This window comes from Saccoglossus kowalevskii, chromosome 16 (genome assembly GCF_978046115.1).
Source record: "Saccoglossus kowalevskii chromosome 16, keSacKowa6.1, whole genome shotgun sequence".
Lineage (NCBI taxonomy): Eukaryota > Metazoa > Hemichordata > Enteropneusta > Harrimaniidae > Saccoglossus > Saccoglossus kowalevskii.
In genome coordinates, this window is record NC_140656.1 from 29,262,154 (window position 1) to 29,280,769 (window position 18,616).

General features: G+C 33.4%; 1 protein-coding gene across 1 annotated transcript in view; it reads right to left on the reverse strand.

Annotated features, from left to right (window-relative positions):
* Positions 1-537: 537 nt before the first annotated feature.
* LOC100372562 (carboxypeptidase D-like) overlaps positions 538-18,616 on the reverse strand; it is a 40,149-nt gene continuing 22,070 nt past the window's right edge. The window contains exons 11-25 of the mRNA XM_085491323.1: positions 16,456-16,880; positions 15,616-15,788; positions 15,169-15,266; positions 14,382-14,619; positions 13,752-13,860; positions 13,233-13,435; positions 10,726-10,847; positions 10,030-10,225; positions 9,037-9,172; positions 6,517-6,663; positions 6,150-6,278; positions 5,373-5,437; positions 4,633-4,764; positions 3,431-3,722; positions 538-3,182 (exon numbers count right to left, since the gene is read on the reverse strand). Of these exons, the coding sequence (XP_085347449.1) occupies positions 2,941-3,182; positions 3,431-3,722; positions 4,633-4,764; positions 5,373-5,437; positions 6,150-6,278; positions 6,517-6,663; positions 9,037-9,172; positions 10,030-10,225; positions 10,726-10,847; positions 13,233-13,435; positions 13,752-13,860; positions 14,382-14,619; positions 15,169-15,266; positions 15,616-15,788; positions 16,456-16,880 (2,707 nt within the window). The 3' untranslated portion in view covers positions 538-2,940. The remainder of the gene's footprint in view (positions 3,183-3,430; positions 3,723-4,632; positions 4,765-5,372; positions 5,438-6,149; positions 6,279-6,516; positions 6,664-9,036; positions 9,173-10,029; positions 10,226-10,725; positions 10,848-13,232; positions 13,436-13,751; positions 13,861-14,381; positions 14,620-15,168; positions 15,267-15,615; positions 15,789-16,455; positions 16,881-18,616) is intronic.

An 18,616-nucleotide genomic window follows, 5' to 3' on the forward strand; every position in this document is an offset into this window, starting at 1 on the left:
AAAATAGGCTTTTATGATACATTGTCATGTTCCAAAACTCATTGAAATAAGCAATATTCACACAATGAATATACCCAAAGCCTAATATAACAATCTGTCTAATTACCGGTAGATATAAAACATAAATTTTGAAGAAACTCTTTGACTTTTGTAGTAAGTTTTAAAATGTACTTTATAATAGCAGAATTATTTTATAAAAGAAGGGGGTCCCCCCCCCCCCCAAAGTCAGTGTAGTATCACGTGCACCAGGCTACCCTGAGTCAGTGCACCAGGCTACCTTGAGTCAGTGTAGTAGGCAGTGCACCAAGCCACCCTGAGTAAGTGCAGCAGGCAGTGGACCAAGCCACCCGAGTCAGAGTATATCTAGGTAGGTACAGTAAATCTATCATTCATATGGAAATCGTTTTAACATTTTAGTTGTTTGTATTTCAGAAAAAAAATATGTAAATTAGAGTAAAACTGGGAGAAGTAGGACAATACGCTGTCACTTCATTGTTCCCTACTACCACAATTTTATTGAGATAAACAAACAAATGGTAAAGTATTATTATTTTAATACATCATAAGGCATAAATTGTTGGTTTCCAAAAATATACAAGGGACAATTTACTACAAACTGCTTATGTTTTCTACATTAGAAAATGATGAAATTTGAGAAAATATGACTTCATCAGGCAGGGAGACTATCACTAAATTTAATTATTAATCACTTATAATTCTGATTTAATTATGGGAAATTAATTAATACTTCCTGTACACAATATTTGCAGTTTTAAAAAATAGATGTGATTTCACCGAAGTATTCCACCTCCAAAGAAACAATGAGCTGACACTTTTGCGGTAAATGACAAGATAGTTAAGGCAATAAATAACACACACATTATAAAAAGTGTTGTGTCTAAAAACTGAAATAATTAAATAATTAAAAATAAAATTGTTATTAAATTATATTTCAACATGCATGATAATTTTACAAAAGTTTATAGTTCAGAAGAATTTTTTTAAATAGTGATGTCTTATGATGAATTCCAATAAAACCTAAAATCGTACACATTGTATGATTTTAGTTATTGTGAAATAAGTGTTGTGACAATAATTAATGACATTTATCGCAACTTTTTCCCCACAAATTTCCCTAAATGCATGGCATTTTTTTAATCAAATAATAAAATATTGCCTTGAAAATGTTTATCAGAAATTTCAAATTTTGACAGGCTTTTGAAAAGGATTTTTTTTGTGTGGAAGTAGACAAAAGCCAACAATGGAAGTGAAAGAGTTGAGTAGATTCTACTCTATCTTTTTTATAATAACAACCCTGGCTACACATCTGGAAGATGTTTTTTTTTTATAATGGTCTTTTATAATAGTTTTTTTATAATAGTGTTTTAGCTCCCTGTAGAAATCCTCTAATATTATAGTTTCCATTATTACAAAGAAATGTAAATACAAAACACCTTAGGAAAACAATTCTACCCTTTTTAAATATCATCTAAGTGTATAAAACAAAACTCGCACAAAAATATCTACAAATATTACAGGCAAATATAAATGCACTGATTATATAGATTTGTATAAATCCACCTAGAAAACCAAGAATTAGCCTTCAAGTCTACCGCAGACAAGTTTTAAATCCCAGCCTAAAAGAATGCAAGCACATACTAAAAAAAGTCTGTTTTCTAGGGTTGTACGTAGTAGGTATTCATAACAGTGGATTTATATAAACCATCTTAAAAGCTTAATGTGACATCTCGGATGGGTATTGCACTATTCAGTAAACGCACACCTGACAACAGTGGATCAAAATAATTAAAGCTTGGTGGTCGTCGTGCAGCGCGTGTTCGAATTTCATATATATAAACAATGTATTTTACACGCGTTGTATAGGTTGCTAGTCCCATATCGAACAGGATGCGGCACGACGACTGCCGCTCTATAAATGTTTGCCAAAAAGAACCAATACACAGATGAGTTTTGGTGTTACGACTCTCAGTTATATCTACAATATTTAGTAAGTGAAATATTTCTCTGAATTGCTGAGCAAGGACATCAATGTAAATAAATTCTTATTGAGTAAATAAAGAATGCAAAGAAAAAAAAAAGCAACAGAGTTTGGCACTATTTTCATATTTTGATTTTTGATATAATTAACAGCGACAAAAGTTGGCACAGCCCAGGCTTACAAGCACTATATATTAGCACATAGAGAAAAAACATTTCTTGAATTCAGAGTGTATTTTAGAGCAAAAAATAGATAAGATGAAGCTCCTACTACAACAAACAGATTTATTTTATTTCAAACTGATTTGCTATAAATTTTAAATGTTGATGTTAACGATGTTAATGTAAAAACATAAATAAATTAATAATTTCCATCCATGTAAAATATGGTTATTTTGTCAGGCACTGTTTTGTCAGGTGTGTCTAAAGATCTACTACTACCAATACATGCTTGGATTATCAAAGTCACTGTTTAAATAAACTATTTGGGGTTTTTTGTTTGAATACATCATAGTTATGCATCTTTTGTCCCATTCGTAGTTCATTAAGATACAAATGTTTGACTTCAAATTTAGAACTTCGAACGTTTTGTACAAATTTCGGTGACATGAATCATGCATAATGTTCGAACAAGCCTGCGACATTTCTGATGTAATCAAAATGCGTATCACACGCACTTGAAACCCACAAATCATCTATTTGTAGAGTTGACATTAATCCGATGACCTTGAGGTCAACTATAGTGTCATGTATCATTTTTTCAACATGGTCAGCTAGTCATAGTTATGATAACATTTCTCCACATCAATGACGTACCGTACTGGAGTGGCGCTGGTTCAGGGCAGACGCTTGAAATGAAACGATTTGATGACAAATACTGAGAAAGCAGGAATGTAAAACCAAGCTTAATGGCAGCAATGTTACAGTAATTTTAACAAATTACTAATATTTTTTAAACATGATATCATCTTCACTCTCTGATTCACTTAAATCCTTGTAACCATTGCTCAATAATGTCTGTTTGGAATGGTAGTCACGTAAAGCCAGGCGGTCTGCGTATTCTTCTTGGTACATTTTCTCGCCATCTAAGCGATAAAATCCATGCTTTTTACGATCCATTTTGCGGTATTTGCATACGCGATACAGAAAAATGAACATCAGGATGAATAAAGCAATACCAGTAGCTGGAAAAAAACAAAAAACAAACGCAAAATGAAGTGAATGCATTATGACTGAATAAGCATGAGTGGGTGTTCTACTATAAAATAACTTTTTTTATTTTGCTTTTTTTATTATTGATCTATGTATGATCAGATTGTTTTTATACAAAGGACACTATCCCTAAACCCATCAAACGTCAAATTCATCATAGGAATCAGATGAAAACAAAGACTGATCAATTATTATGAAGTATTTAAAATAGTTCACAAACCTGTGATGATAATAAACATGGCTGGTGGTAATCCAAATATTGCATTTTCAGGTGTCAAGTAGAAATCAACAATTAGAACTTTGCCGTTATCCGGTACTTTTATTTCTTTTACTTCTTCAGTATATCCTGGAGCAGAAGCAGTTACCGTATATTTACCCGGTAACAATAATCTCCAGTAATCACCGTCGTTATATGTATACACAGCTTTGTTGTAGCCTTCTACGCGAATCATTGCGCCTTTCAGACCGTGGTTGTATTTGTCGCATACAATGCCTCGTATTCCAATGTGAACCTATATGAAGATGACAGTATTTATCTAAATTGAGACATATTCATAGTTTGTAATTATGTTATTCCCAATAGTTACAATTAGTTTTAGCAAAACAAAGATAACAGGAATACTGCAAGTTGTGTATGAGTATTGTACGGTAGGATATGTCCAAGAGACAACAGACCACTGTTTATAGTATACTCAACTTATGATTAGAAGTGCATCTCGAATAGAAGCGCATCTCAAACAGAAGTGCATCTCAAACAGAAGTGCATCTCAAACAGAAGTGCATCTCAAATAGAAGTGCATCTCCAATAGAAGTGCATCTCCAATAGAAGTGCATCTTTAATAGAAGCGCATTCCCAATTAGAAGCGCATCTCAAACAGAAGGCATCTCAAACAGAAGGCATCTCAAACAGAAGTGCATCTCCAATAGAAGTGCATCTCCAATAGAAGTGCATCTCAAACAGAAGTGCATCTCAAATAGAAGTGCATCTCAAATAGAAGTGCATCTCAAATAGAAGTGCATCTCAAATAGAAGCACATTCCCAATTAGAAGGCATCTCAAACAGATAGCATCTCAAATAGAAGTGCATCTCAAACAGAAGTGCATCTCCAATAGAAGTGCATCTCCAATAGAAGTGCATCTCAAACAGAAGTGCAGCTCAAATAGAAGTGCATCTCAAATAGAAGTGCATCTCAAATAGAAGTGCATCTCAAATAGAAGTGCATTTCCAATAGAAGCACATTCCCAATTAGAAGGCATCTCAAACAGAAGGCATCTCAAACAGAAGGCATCTCAAACAGAAGGCATCTCAAATAGAAGTGCATCTCAAATAGAAGTGCATCTGCAATAGAAGTGCATCTCAAATATTGCACCATAGACACACCTGTCATTTACGCAGACACATAGAGCAAATCGTGTAATTACCTTTTCCATGATAGCAATCAGTGATGCTGCATTGTCTCTCCAAAACTGATTAAGTTCTTTAGCGTAAGGATATTTACAACAACCTGTGTAGACTGTGATCTCAAAACAGTTACTGAAATCATAGTTGAAATCCTGAAATAAACAATATATATCACAGTGACCTATTGTACCCACCTCTTGCCACGGGCTCTTGCCCAGCCCACTAAGGGGGCTACAGACTATCTACCCTGACTGACCTAGGGGTCTGTAAAACACATACACCATTTCCCTATGATTCATCTTCAGGACTCTGAATGCTCTTGTTTCACTTTTCCTTTGTTTGCAGATTGCATCAGTTTGCCGAAATTAGCATTGAAAACAAATGCAGACGTTTTTCTCTGACATTTTTTGCTATGAGTGCATATTCACATGCATTCACAAATGTACAAGGTACAATCCCATCAATGCCAATGTATATTTATGTTTTTTACACGCCAGATGTTGGTGCAACATTTCCCACATTTTTACCTTTTTTTCTATATTTTGCCAATATAGACAAAAAAGGGATAATTTGTCATAAAATGAAGCAGGTTTATTTGACATTAAAAAGATTGTTTATTTGGGAGAGTAATAAAAACCACAAATACACAAGTATTCAGAATAATTTGAATCATGCAAGGAGCCAACATGGTCACATGGTATGGCAAGTAGTGATTTGATTGGTTACAAACAAACAAGATGATGAATTGTGGGATACATACCTGCATACTACCAATCTGACTTTTCCATTCAGCACCATTAATAATACCATCAGAGAATTCAACACCTACAACAAGTCAGCAAGTTTTAAAAATTCAGTCAGTCACAGTCAGGCTTGTATGGAATTCAGAAACATTGGTGGAAATAATTGAAGAAACGCGAATAATCAATAACTGAATGTGCAAAAACATCTTTGCCAGCCAAGGTGCACTTATCAGGCCATCACCTTATCACTGTACTTTTGCAGATCTTATTCAGCCAATGTGTTTAAAGTGCGCCCTCTTTGACAATTTGACATCACCCCTTTGTTTTATTTATATTGCCATGAGCTGTTCTTTATGTCCCTGGTTGCACCAAGTCTGATTTGTCCCATGTTTTAGACACACATCCAATTAGATCTATATTCTACAATGTGTAATTCTACAATGTGTATATTACAATACATCTTTGGAGAATCAGGTTTACATCAAGTTCACAAAATCATGCGGAAGATGCGGTAAATATAACAATGTGTGTATTTATCAAACCACAGGTATGATACACCACTGAGCAAGCACTGTGTGTGAGAATTACGTGATTGTAAAAGTATTGTTTCCTTTTCTTGAGAAATATGCACAGCTTCTATTGTATAGAGACAAAAGAACACTATTCAAAGAGTATAATTCAGCATGCATGTTTCCCCTGCGAAGAAATCATACATTGACTATTTATTTAGTTTCACAAAAAAAACAACAACAGAGGCATGAGATCTAAATAGCAGGCAACGGCTAATAACTTACTTGAATTCTTACCAACATCATCGGGACAGGCTGGATTACCAAGGTGCATTGTGGGATGCTTATTAGCATAGGTCTGAGCTAGGAACCTGAATACGTCATCATCTTTAGTCGGGTTTTCACCAGATGTACCTAAAAATACAAGTAGGTTCATCAGAGGGCTACCCTTCAAAATTGAATAATCATCCATGGATATTGTAGAATGCTTGTGCTACATGGTTCAAGTCATGAAACTGATGCAAGTTTGCTGAATGCGCAATATCTTGAAACAGTAGAAATACAGGAGAAAAAATGCTGGCTAAATACTGTCAGGCAATATTGTATTGTACCACCACATAAGACTACTTACAATACATGGCTATAGACTTACCAGGATGACTACTGCCATCATATGGGTAGCTTGTTACCAATGTACCACCATGGAAGGCTACTGACAGTACAAATGGACTTTCCACAATCCATTTTTCTAATGCTTCAGTTTCCGGTTGACGACTTGTTGTTCTGTTCACAAACTTGGCTGAAAAGTAAAAATCATTTTGCATAAATATATATATATACACTAGTATATAATATCAAATAAATTCTCCTCGGTTAAAAAAAGACCTTTGTGAAGATTATACCAATCCATTACTACTTCTGATTATCTTGTTTAACATGTCTTCCACAATGGATAATGCAAGTTCTTCCATATTCAATTATGCTAATTTGTAATTCTTTCTTCCATGTTTGATTATGCTAATTTGTAATTCTTTCTTCCATGTTTGATTATGCTAATTTGTAATTCTTTCTTCCATGTTTGAATATGCTAATTTGTAATTCTTTCTTCCATATTTGATTATGCTAATTTGTAATTCTTTCTTCCGTGTTTGAATATGCTAATTTGTAATTCTTTCTTCCATGTTTGATTATGCTAATTTGTAATCCTTTCTTCCATATTTGATTATGCTAATTTGTAATTCTTTCTTCCATGTTTGAATATGCTAATTTGTAATTCTTTCTTCCATGTTTGAATATGCTAATTTGTAATTCTTTCTTCCATATTTGATTATGCTAATTTGTAATTCTTTCTTCCATGTTTGAATATGCTAATTTGTAATTCTTTCTTCCATGTTTGATTATGCTAATTTGTAATTATTTCTTCCATATTTGATTATGCTAATTTGTAATTCTTTCTTCCATGTTTGAATATGCTAATTTGTAATTCTTTCTTTCATATTTGATTATGCTAATTTGTAATTATTTCTTCCATGTTTGAATATGCTAATTTGTAATTATTTCTTCCATGTTTGAATATGCTAATTTGTAATTCTTTCTTCCATGTTTGATTATGCTAATTTGTAATTCTTTCTTCCATGTTTGATTATGCTAATTTGTAATTCTTTCTTCCATGTTTGATTATGCTAATTTGTAATCTTTCTTCCATGTTTGATTATGCTAATTTGTAATTCTTTCATCCATGTTTGATTATGCTAATTTGTAATTCTTTCTTCCATGTTTGATTATGCTAATTTGTAATTCTTTCTTCCATGTTTGATTATGCTAATTTGTAATTCTTTCTTCCATGTTTGATTATGCTAATTTGTAATTCTTTCTTCCATGTTTGATTATGCTAATTTGTAATTCTTTCTTCCATGTTTGATTATGCTAATTTGTAATTCTTTCTTCCATGTTTGATTATGCTAATTTGTAATTCTTTCTTCCATGTTTGAATATGCTAATTTGTAATTCTTTCTTCCATGTTTGATTATGCTAATTTGTAATTATTTCTTCCATATTTGATTATGCTATTTTGTAATTCTTTCTTCCATGTTTGAATATGCTAATTTGTAATTCTTTCTTCCATGTTTGATTATGCTAATTTGTAATTCTTTCTTCCATGATTGATTATGCTAATTTGTAATTCTTTCTTCCATGTTTGATTATGCTAATTTGTAATTTTTTCTTCCATGTTTGATTATGCTAATTTGTAATTCTTTTTTCCATGTTTGATTATGCTAATTTGTCATTACAAATGCTAATTTGTAATTCTTTTTTCCATGTTTGATTATGCTAATTTGTCATTACAAATGCTAATTTGTAATTCGTTCTTCCATATTTGATTATGCTAATTTGTAATTCTTTCTTCCATGTTTGATTATGCTAATTTGTCATTACAAATGCTAATTTGTAATTCGTTCTTCCATATTTGATTATGCTAATTTGTAATTCTTTCTTCCATATTTAATTATGCTAATTTGTAATTCTTTCTTCCATGTTTGATTATGCTAATTTGTAATTCTTTCTTCCATGTTTGATTATGCTAATTTGTAATTCTTTCTTCCATGTTTGATTATGCTAATTTGTAATTCTTTCTTCCATGTTTGATTATGCTAATTTGTAATTCTTTCTTCCATGTTTGATTATGCTAATTTGTAATTCTTTCTTCCATGTTTGATTATGCTAATTTGTAATTCTTTCTTCCATGTTTGATTATGCTAATTTGTAATTCTTTCTTCCATGTTTGATTATGCTAATTTGTAATTCTTTTTTCCATGTTTGATTATGCTAATTTGTCATTACAAATGCTAATTTGTAATTCGTTCTTCCATATTTGATTATGCTAATTTGTAATTCTTTCTTCCATGTTTGATTATGCTAATTTGTAATTACAAATGCTAATTTGTAATTCGTTCTTCCATATTTGATTATGCTAATTTGTAACTCTTTCTTCCATATTTAATTATGCTAATTTGTAATTCTTTCTTCCATGTTTGATTATGCTAATTTGTAATTCTTTCTTCCATGTTTGATTATGCTAATTTGTAATTCTTTCTTCCATGTTGGATTATGCTAATTTGTAATTCTTTCTTCCATGTTTAATCACACTTCCCCTTTAAATTAATCTACTTACATGTAAAATCCCAAGCTAGATCCACTTGATGTGAATTGAGGGAACCATCATCAGCTGTACACTTCCCTTCTTCAGCTTTCATACTGCCATCAGGATTAACAGATGGTACAATGTGAACTGATGTGGAATCTAATAACTGAAAAGATGAAATACATCAACTTTAGAGGGTTCCTATAAAGGGCATATATATACTTGTTTGTTTGGGCATTATTTCTTTACTCTATATTTCTCACTCTAATAAACTGCGCCCTCTAGTGATAAACTTCTGTAACAAGTAATGACGTAAAATTATAGACACTAAAGGTTTTCTTTCAAAGCGACAACTCTGGTTTGGTTGTGTAGTTGTATCATTTTGAATATATTGTAGTAAATTTCTCAAAAACGTTATTCATTTTGGCTGAAGATTATTTTATGTTACAACAAAGCAGAATGTATAATTCAGAATACTGACAATAATGTAGCAATGTTTAAAAAAACATTTCTGACTTGCCAAATGATATAACATGATGACGCTTTATTTGACCTAAGACACACATATTACATCTGAATATTCAATATCTGTTGGCAACAGAATCATGGTAGCTTGTTGTAGAGAACAGCTGGTGCCATTTTATCAATGTTACATCACAGATAAAATCATGAATGTACTAAACAAATGTTTCATGTTAGAATTTAATTTTAATCTTTTATAAATTATTGATTTGTAAATCAGAAAAATCGCTCAATATTTTAGCAGTAAAAATCCATTGAATGTCAAAGTCAATATCTGTCACCTCTTACAAAATAAATACATAATTTTTTTTCACCTCCAACCCAAATTGTCATCAATACCTGTGTCTACCGGGTAATAGGGAATTATGTTTGTTTGGTCCAAAGTTATTAAAATGATCATAAAAAGAAAATAAAACTCTGGTAGGAAAATGTTCACTCTACAGATTGACTGGTGTGTACTATAGGTTTGCTGTTCTGTTAAATACAAGTGCATATCAATACCTGTGTTATCCAATCATCTTTTCCATAGCTGTACAACAAATACTCTGACAATGCCAGCAACAGCTCTCTTCCAATAACTTCATTGCCATGAATGTTACCAATGAATTTAATGGTGGGTTTTCCAGGAACACGTTTACCAGCATTTTGACTGATCTCCAAGGCCCATAGTTGACGATACTCTAGTGACTGACCCAAACTGAAAGAGAACAGAGTATGGGTACCAGTGTTTTCTAGTAAGGAGGAGGGTATAACCGAATGGGAAGCAGTGTTTTCTAATAGGAGGGTAGGGGGGAAGGGGAGTATGGGTACCAGTGTTTTCTTGTAAGGAGGAGGGTATAACCGAATGGGAAGCAGTATTTTCTAATAGGAGGGTAGGGGGAAGGGGAGTATGGATACCAGTGTTTTCTTGTAAGGGGAGGGTAAACTAAATGGGAAGCAGTGTTTTCCCAATAGCAAAGAAGGAAAACGGCATGTAAACCAGTGTTTTCTAGTGGAGTTTGGGAGGGGGGAGCAGAGTATGGGGTAACAGTGTTTTCTAGTAAGGAGGAGGGATAAACAGAATGGGAAGCAGTGTTTTCTAATAGCGAGGAAGGAAAACAGTATGGGAGCATTATCATATGCATTATAAACTTTACAGTGATCGTACAATAAAGTGACAGAGCAAATTAACCCATACTTTCAATGTAAGTTACTTACGTATATAAATGTGTCATATTGGTATATGCTTCATCAAGATGTCTCAATAAAGTCTCCATTTCATCATAGCTATGGTATGTTAATTCCTTCTCAGGCGGCAAAGATACATTTAATGCTTGAAGCTGTATAAACATAAAGAAACAAACACATATTCATATATTCCTTTTATGCGAGTTAGAGAAAATTGGAAACTAGCAGTTAACACCTGAAAGGTCATACATCCTGGTACTTAAACCCCTGAAAGGTCATACATCCTGGTACTTAAACCCCTGAAACGTCATACATCCTGGTACTTTAACCTGATAGGTCATACATCCTGGTATTTTAACCCGATAGGTCATACATTCTGGTAATTTAATCAGATAGGTCATACATCCTGGTTTTAACCCCTAAAAAGTCATACATCCTGGTACTTTAACCCGATAGGTCATACATCCTGGTACTTTAACCCAATAGGTCATACATCCTGGTACTTTAACCCCTGAAAGGTCATACATCCTGGTATTTTAACCCGATAGGTCATACATCTAGGTACTTTAACCCCTGAAAGGTCAAACATCCCAGTATTTTAACCCTGAAAGGTCATACATCCTGGTATTTTAACCCGATAGGTCATACATCTAGGTACTTTAACCCCTGAAAGGTCAAACATCCCGGTATTTTAACCCCTGAAAGGTTATACATCCTGGTACTTTAACCCCTGAAAGGTTATACATCCTGGTACTTTAACCCCTGAAAAGTCATACATCCTGGTACTATAACCTCTGAAAAGTCATACATCCTGGTACTTTAACCCCTGAAAGGTTATACATCCTGGTACTTTAACCCCCAAAAGGTCATACATCTAGGTACTTTAACCCCTGAAAGGTCAAACATCCCGGTATTTTAACCTCTGAAAGGTTATACATCCTGGTACTTTAACCCCTGAAAGGTTATACATCCTGGTACTTTAACCCCTGAAAAGTCATACATCCTGGTACTATAACCCCTGAAAAGTTATACATCCTGGTATTTTAATCCCTGAAAGGTTATACATCCTGGTATTTTAACCTGATAGGTCATACATCTAGGTACTTTAACCCCAGAAAGGTCAAACATCCCGGTATTTTAACCCCTGAAAGGTTATACATCCTGGTACTTTAACCCCTGAAAGGTTATACATCCTGGTACTTTAACCCCTGAAAAGTCATACATCCTGGTACTATAACCCCTGAAAAGTCGTACATCCTGGTACTTTAACCCCTGAAAGGTTATACATCCTGGTACTTTAACCACCAAAAGGTCATACATCTAGGTACTTTAACCCCTGAAAGGTCAAACATCCCGGTATTTTAACCCCTGAAAGGTTATACATCCTGGTACTTTAACCCCTGAAAAGTCATACATCCTGGTACTATAACGCCTGAAAAGTTATACATCCTGGTATTTTAACCCCTGAAAGGTTATACATCCTGGTATTTTAACCTGATAGGTCATACATCTAGGTACTTTAACCCCAGAAAGGTCAAACATCCCGGTATTTTAACCCCTGAAAGGTTATACATCCTGGTACTTTAACCCCTGAAAGGTTATACATCCTGGTACTTTAACCCCTGAAAAGTCATACATCCTGGTACTATAACCCCTGAAAAGTCATACATCCTGGTACTTTAACCCCTGAAAGGTTATACATCCTGGTACTTTAACCCCTGAAAGGTTATACATCCTGGTACTTTAACCCCCAAAAGGTCATACATCTAGGTACTTTAACCCCCAAAAGGTCAAACATCCCGGTATTTTAACCCCTGAAAGGTTATACATCCTGGTACTTTAACCCCTGAAAAGTCATACATCCTGGTACTATAACCCCTGAAAAGTTATACATCCTGGTATTTTAACCCCTGAAAGGTTATACATCCTGGTACTTTAACCCCTGAAAGGTTATACATCCTGGTACTTTAACCCCTGAAAGGTTATACATCCTGGTACTTTAACCCCTGAAAAGTCATACATCCTGGTACTATAACCCCTGAAAAGACATACATCCTGGTACTTTAACCCCTGAAAGGTTATACATCCTGGTACTTTAACCCCTGAAAGGTCAAACATCCCGGTATTTTAACCCCTGAAAGGTTATACATCCTGGTACTTTAACCCCTGAAAGGTAATATGACCTAGTAACTAGGCCATCATAGTTATTACTTTGTTTATAGTAATAATGTTTATACCAGTAACTGGCAGTATGTATGACCTTTTGGACCAGAAAGTAAGAGGATGTGTGACATTAAGGAACCAGCAGTAATTACCAGGATGTGTGACATTAAGGAACCAGTAATTACCAGGATATGTGACCTTTATGGACCAGTAATTAGCAGTATGTATAACCTATTGGGCCAGAAACTACCAGAGTATGGAACTTTAGAGGCAGAAAGTATAATGTTCACCTTTATAGTCAACGAGTACTAGGATGGGTAACTTTTCAGGGTCATAAATATGATTTATTGAGAGTGGATATAAGTATAGCTCACCTTTCCTTCATATACTTGTGATAATTTAGTCATTGGTGTATATCCTGGCGCAGTGATGACAACTCTGTATAAGCCAGGAGACAGGATAGCATAGAAAATACCAGTATCTGGATTGACGTATATACTACGAGAATGCTCTATCAATGTGACCTCTGCATCTATTAATGGTTTACCCTTTACATCAGTTACAGCTCCAGAAATGCCTGAAAATTACAAGGAAAAATCATGACAAAAAGATAATAACGAACTTGACAGCAATCAGTGTTTCTGTTCCTTTCAAAGTTACACAGCGATGCTGGCATCTTATTGCTGGCTAAGTTACTGCTCATATCATTTCACATTTGAAATACTGTATTTCCTCTTGAAGAACATGCATTGTTGTAAATGGAGTACATAAGTCATATTTGAATGAGACAGTATACAATAAATGCAATTCATGGTTTATGTGCACTTCTATTTGAGCAAATAATGTAATTATAGTTGTGTTGAATCATAAATAGTTTTGTTTCCCATCATTACCTTGTTTAGCTTTTCCTAAAAACTGTAATATAGACTGCATATTGGTTTGCCATATTGAAGCTAAATCTATTACAGCCGGGTATTTACAACAAGATATATGTGCAGTAATCTGTGAAGAAAACAAAATTAAATGACATGAAATAGTTTTTTTTTTCAGTACAGTACATACAATTAGGCATGCAATATCACACCATAATACTCTGCAGGTGTTATTTTGCCATGTTTTTTTATAATTAGAAAATAAAAAATCCGAGATGTAGCCACATTGGGCATTTTGAAACAGATCAGTAACAAAATGACATCATGGTCTATAATTATATATATTGATAGAGTTGGTTCTAGAATGGGAATTCCAATTCTCATCAAAGGCAATGTGCACATGTGTAAAAACAGTGTGAAGTATGAGTAAAATATGAGTGACATCCAAAAAGGCATGTCAGGAAATAAATCGCTCTGGTGTTTTCAAAAACAAAATTTGATTGCCGATGTGAATTAGATTGCAAAAATAATATATGTGGATATGTGTGAAGTTTGGATATAGGTTTTCAGACTAATTAATGGACTGAGTTGGATGAGAATGTCCACAATTCCTAGGAGACATGCAAAATCAAATAAACAACTCCATTATACCATTAAAGTCTTTTCCTGCAGATATAAATAATCTTGGAATGTATTTTTGGTTGGTATCCACTCAGCACCATGTGTTATGCCATCAGTGAACTGATAACCATGACAGGATTCACTGCCGGTATGCATGGATGGATGCTTCATGGAATAAGCCAGAGATAAAAACTGTAATGTGGAATCATCTTCAGTCTTAACACCATTCACTAAGGGACTCTCATCCCTGGCGTAATCCATGGGATATCTAAAGCAGTAGACAGTACAGGGTAAAGTATGAATTAAATTACACAAGTAAAAACATACCCCTTAATGTAATATGGCCAAAAAGCAAGACGACTGGAAGTCTGTCATCTTTTATCTAATTACAAATTGAATTTCTATGGACCTGTATAGCTACATGCATAATACAGGCAATCAAATTGAATATGCAAATCACTTGTCATGTGACCTGATAAATTGATTCTGAATGAATTTCAAGGAAATAAGAGTGAATAATAGACTAATCTAGTACCGCTTCAAACTTCATTCTAGCTGGGTAAATAATACAAATATAGTGCTCGCAAACATTTAAAAGTTAACAATACAATGTAAATATCATATAATATGTATTTATAATATATCTGGCATTGTATAGTACTATAATCCAAATAAGGAACTTTGGCAGATAAGTTTAATGAATCATTTACAACAAAACTATGTTTCAATAATTTTCGAATGGGAAATAATTTATCAGAAATTGAAGGATACTACAAATTATATAATACAGAGTCAGAAAAAATAGTAACATACATACCTTACCCACAAACCATCAGCTTCAATACTGAGTACAGATTCAAATTTAACATTCTCAAATAATTCTTTGAGAGCTTTTATCTCTGGTCGGTCTGAAAGCTAAATATACAGCAGTGAGTGTCTTACGTGTGTCTCGGCAACATTGACTTGCTTATAACAAAATCAGTACAAACAAAAGCCCAGGACTGCGCTGGACTGAATTTGTAGGGATTCTGAGTCAAAACATTATCCCACAAAACCAAAATGAGTCAGCTTGTTGACTGCTGAGAAGGTTGGTCTTCAAGACAAAAATAAAATTGTATAAAACTGTATGGGTGGATTTGAGGCACAAACAAAAAATGTTGTGGCTCCTGATTTACAATAATTTTGTCAATAAAGTATGAATTATATTTTACCAATTTGGTACATGTATCACAATAAAGTAACACATAATCATGGAAATTATTACCTCGGTATTGTCAGTACTAAACACATTAACAATACTGGATGTATTATCATAATGGTTTCCATCACAGTCTTCTAACTGGGCTTCATCAAATCCATCGAGATCCACGCCTGGTATGATATGTATAGTGATTGTGCTGACTAAATCTACAATGTGTTCATCACCGCGAGAGAAACCTATTCAACCAATCAAAATGCAATGTTACATTTTAATGTGCAACTAAGTAATATTGTTCATATCATACCTTATAAGGAAGTGTGTTCATATTTATTTGTTGTTGTTTTGTGTTGTTTCATTCTGAATGTTCTGTGAACTACTTTAATTTTACAAGACAAATTTTTGTGAGTCATGGAGAATGACGAAATACTATAGCAGTTTATTTTATTGGAGTTCTAGAAAGTCACAGCAAACATTTCATTGGATTCCTAGGGAGTCATAGTTTACATCCTATCACTACAAAATTTTAAAATAGTGAACATTTCTAGCAGCAAAAATTCACAATATCATCAGCTAATTGTCTGGTAATACAACTGTGTTGTCTCCAAATCAGATAACAATCTACTGGCTTTCTGAATGTTGCTTTCAAAAAAACAGTAGATTATTATCAGTTGTATTGCCAGACAATTATTGATGATATTGGTGGTTAGGTGTATAAAAACCCATTCATGGCTATAGTGTAGCTAATAGCAAGTACATTTTAGATATTTTGATTTGAACAACTCAATCATTTAAATTTTTTGCATAGATTAATACAAATGTGAAAGATAATAATAATTTTTGTTTTCTCTCAATTCATTTTGGGATATGTGTTTTGAAGCAAGTTTTTCTTATGTTAAAAGTTACCTTCACATATATGTCTGATAATTCGCATCAGGATCTCTCTCCCCACGGGTTGCTCCGCATGCAATCCACCAATCAAAGCAACTTCAGGTTTCTCAAACGCTTTACCATGATCGTTGTCGTATGTGATCACTAAATCATAAATAGTATTCTGTTTTGGTGTTTTGGTCAATTCCACCAGTTGTGTGATGTTACTGTATTTAATGGCATAGTCTGCGATTTGCGCTATCAAATCCTGGTTAGACAAGTATGTCGTGAAGTTTTGTGGAAGACCGTAGTCGTATATTGTACCCCAATCATCCGGTGATAGGTTGATTGGGATTTGTTCCTTTAATGGTTTTTCAGGACTGCCAACTGATCTCAGAGTGAAGTTCAAGTGAGTAGCCAGGCCCTCACTCACTGTTACTGTCTGGGTGTCAGAAATATAGCTGAAAAGGAACAGACAAATAATCAAATTAGTGTTTTGGTAGAAAGATCAGGATTCTGACTTTTGTAAAGTGTTGTTATTTAAATCTCACTGTCATCATTACATGAATATAGACAAGGTTGTATTAAAATGAATAACAATAAATATTCAATCATTTGAATTCCGACATTTGAAGTCCATTAAATTCCATGATGTGAAAGCATTGCCTGGAGCGGATTTGACTACTACTGTAAAATCTGTATTAAAAGCTGCGGTTTCTATTAAAATGGTACAATGCAACAGAGGGGATGTGGCTTCTATTGGAGCACCTATACATATGAGAAATAGTGATTTTTTGGGTCTGAATTGTTCAAAAAGAATGGGTGTGGCTTCTATCCAATACAGATTTTACAATAGTCAGTGCCAGCAAGTTTTAACAAGCAGCCTCTCGGCTGAGATAGCTCCGCTGTTAGCAATGCACATTTCAATTAAAGAACTGAAGACATCATTAGAAAATGAACAATATGCATAGTATCAATGCAATGGGACTTGCTGTTTTCAACAATAATTCAAAAATATCATTTTTCACTATAAATGATTGTGGTTTTTAACAAGAAGTCGAAAATATCACTTTTTACCAAAAATGATAAAAATATTCATCAAAATTAGAGAATTGAAGATATCATTACAAAATGAACAAATCTATATATGTAATATCAAAGCAATTGGACTTGTGGTTTTTAACAAGAAGTTGAAAATATTACTTTTTACCAAAAATGACAAAAATATTCACCAAAATTAGAGAATTAAAGATATCATTACAAAATGAACAAATCTGAGAGAGGTCCACATGTAGTACCTATATATGTAATATCAAAGCAATTGGACTAGCGGTTTTTAACAAGAAGTCGAAAATATCACTTTTTACCAAAAATTACAAAAATATTCACCAAAATTAGAGAATTGAAGATATGATCATGAAATGAACAAATCTACCCAAGGTACATATACACCAAGTATAAAAGCATTCAGGCTTGTAGTTTTCAAGAAGAAGTCAAACAAGCAGCCTGTCGGCTGAGATAGCTCCGCTGTTAACAATGCACATTGCAATTAAAGAACAGAAGATATCATTAGAAACAATATGTATAGTATCAAAGCAACAGGACTTGCTGTTTTCAACAAGAATTCAAAAATATCACTTTTCACCAAAAATAATCATCAAAATTAGATAATTGAAGATATCACCACAAAATTAACAAATCTGAAAAAGGTCCACATGTAGTAGCTATATATGTAATATAAAAGCAATCAGACTTGCGGTTTTCAACAAGAAGTCAAAAATATCACTCTTTACCAAAAATTAAAAAAATATTCATTAAAATTAGAGAATTAAAGATTTCATCATGAAATGAACAAACCTGAGAGAGGACCACATGTAGTACCTATATATGTAATATCAAAGCAATTGGACTTGCGGTTTTAACAAGAAGTCAAAAATATCACTTTTTACTAAAAATGACAAAAATATTCACCAAAATTAGAGAATTAAAGATATCATTACAAAATGAATAAATCTGAGAGAGGTCCACATGTAGTACCTATATATGTAATATCAAAGCAATTGGACTAGCGGTTTTTAACAAGAAGTCGAAAATATCACTTTTTACCAAAAATTACAAAAATATTCACCAAAATTAGAGAATTGAAGATATCATCATGAAATGAACAAATCTGAGAGAGGTCTACCCAAGGTACATA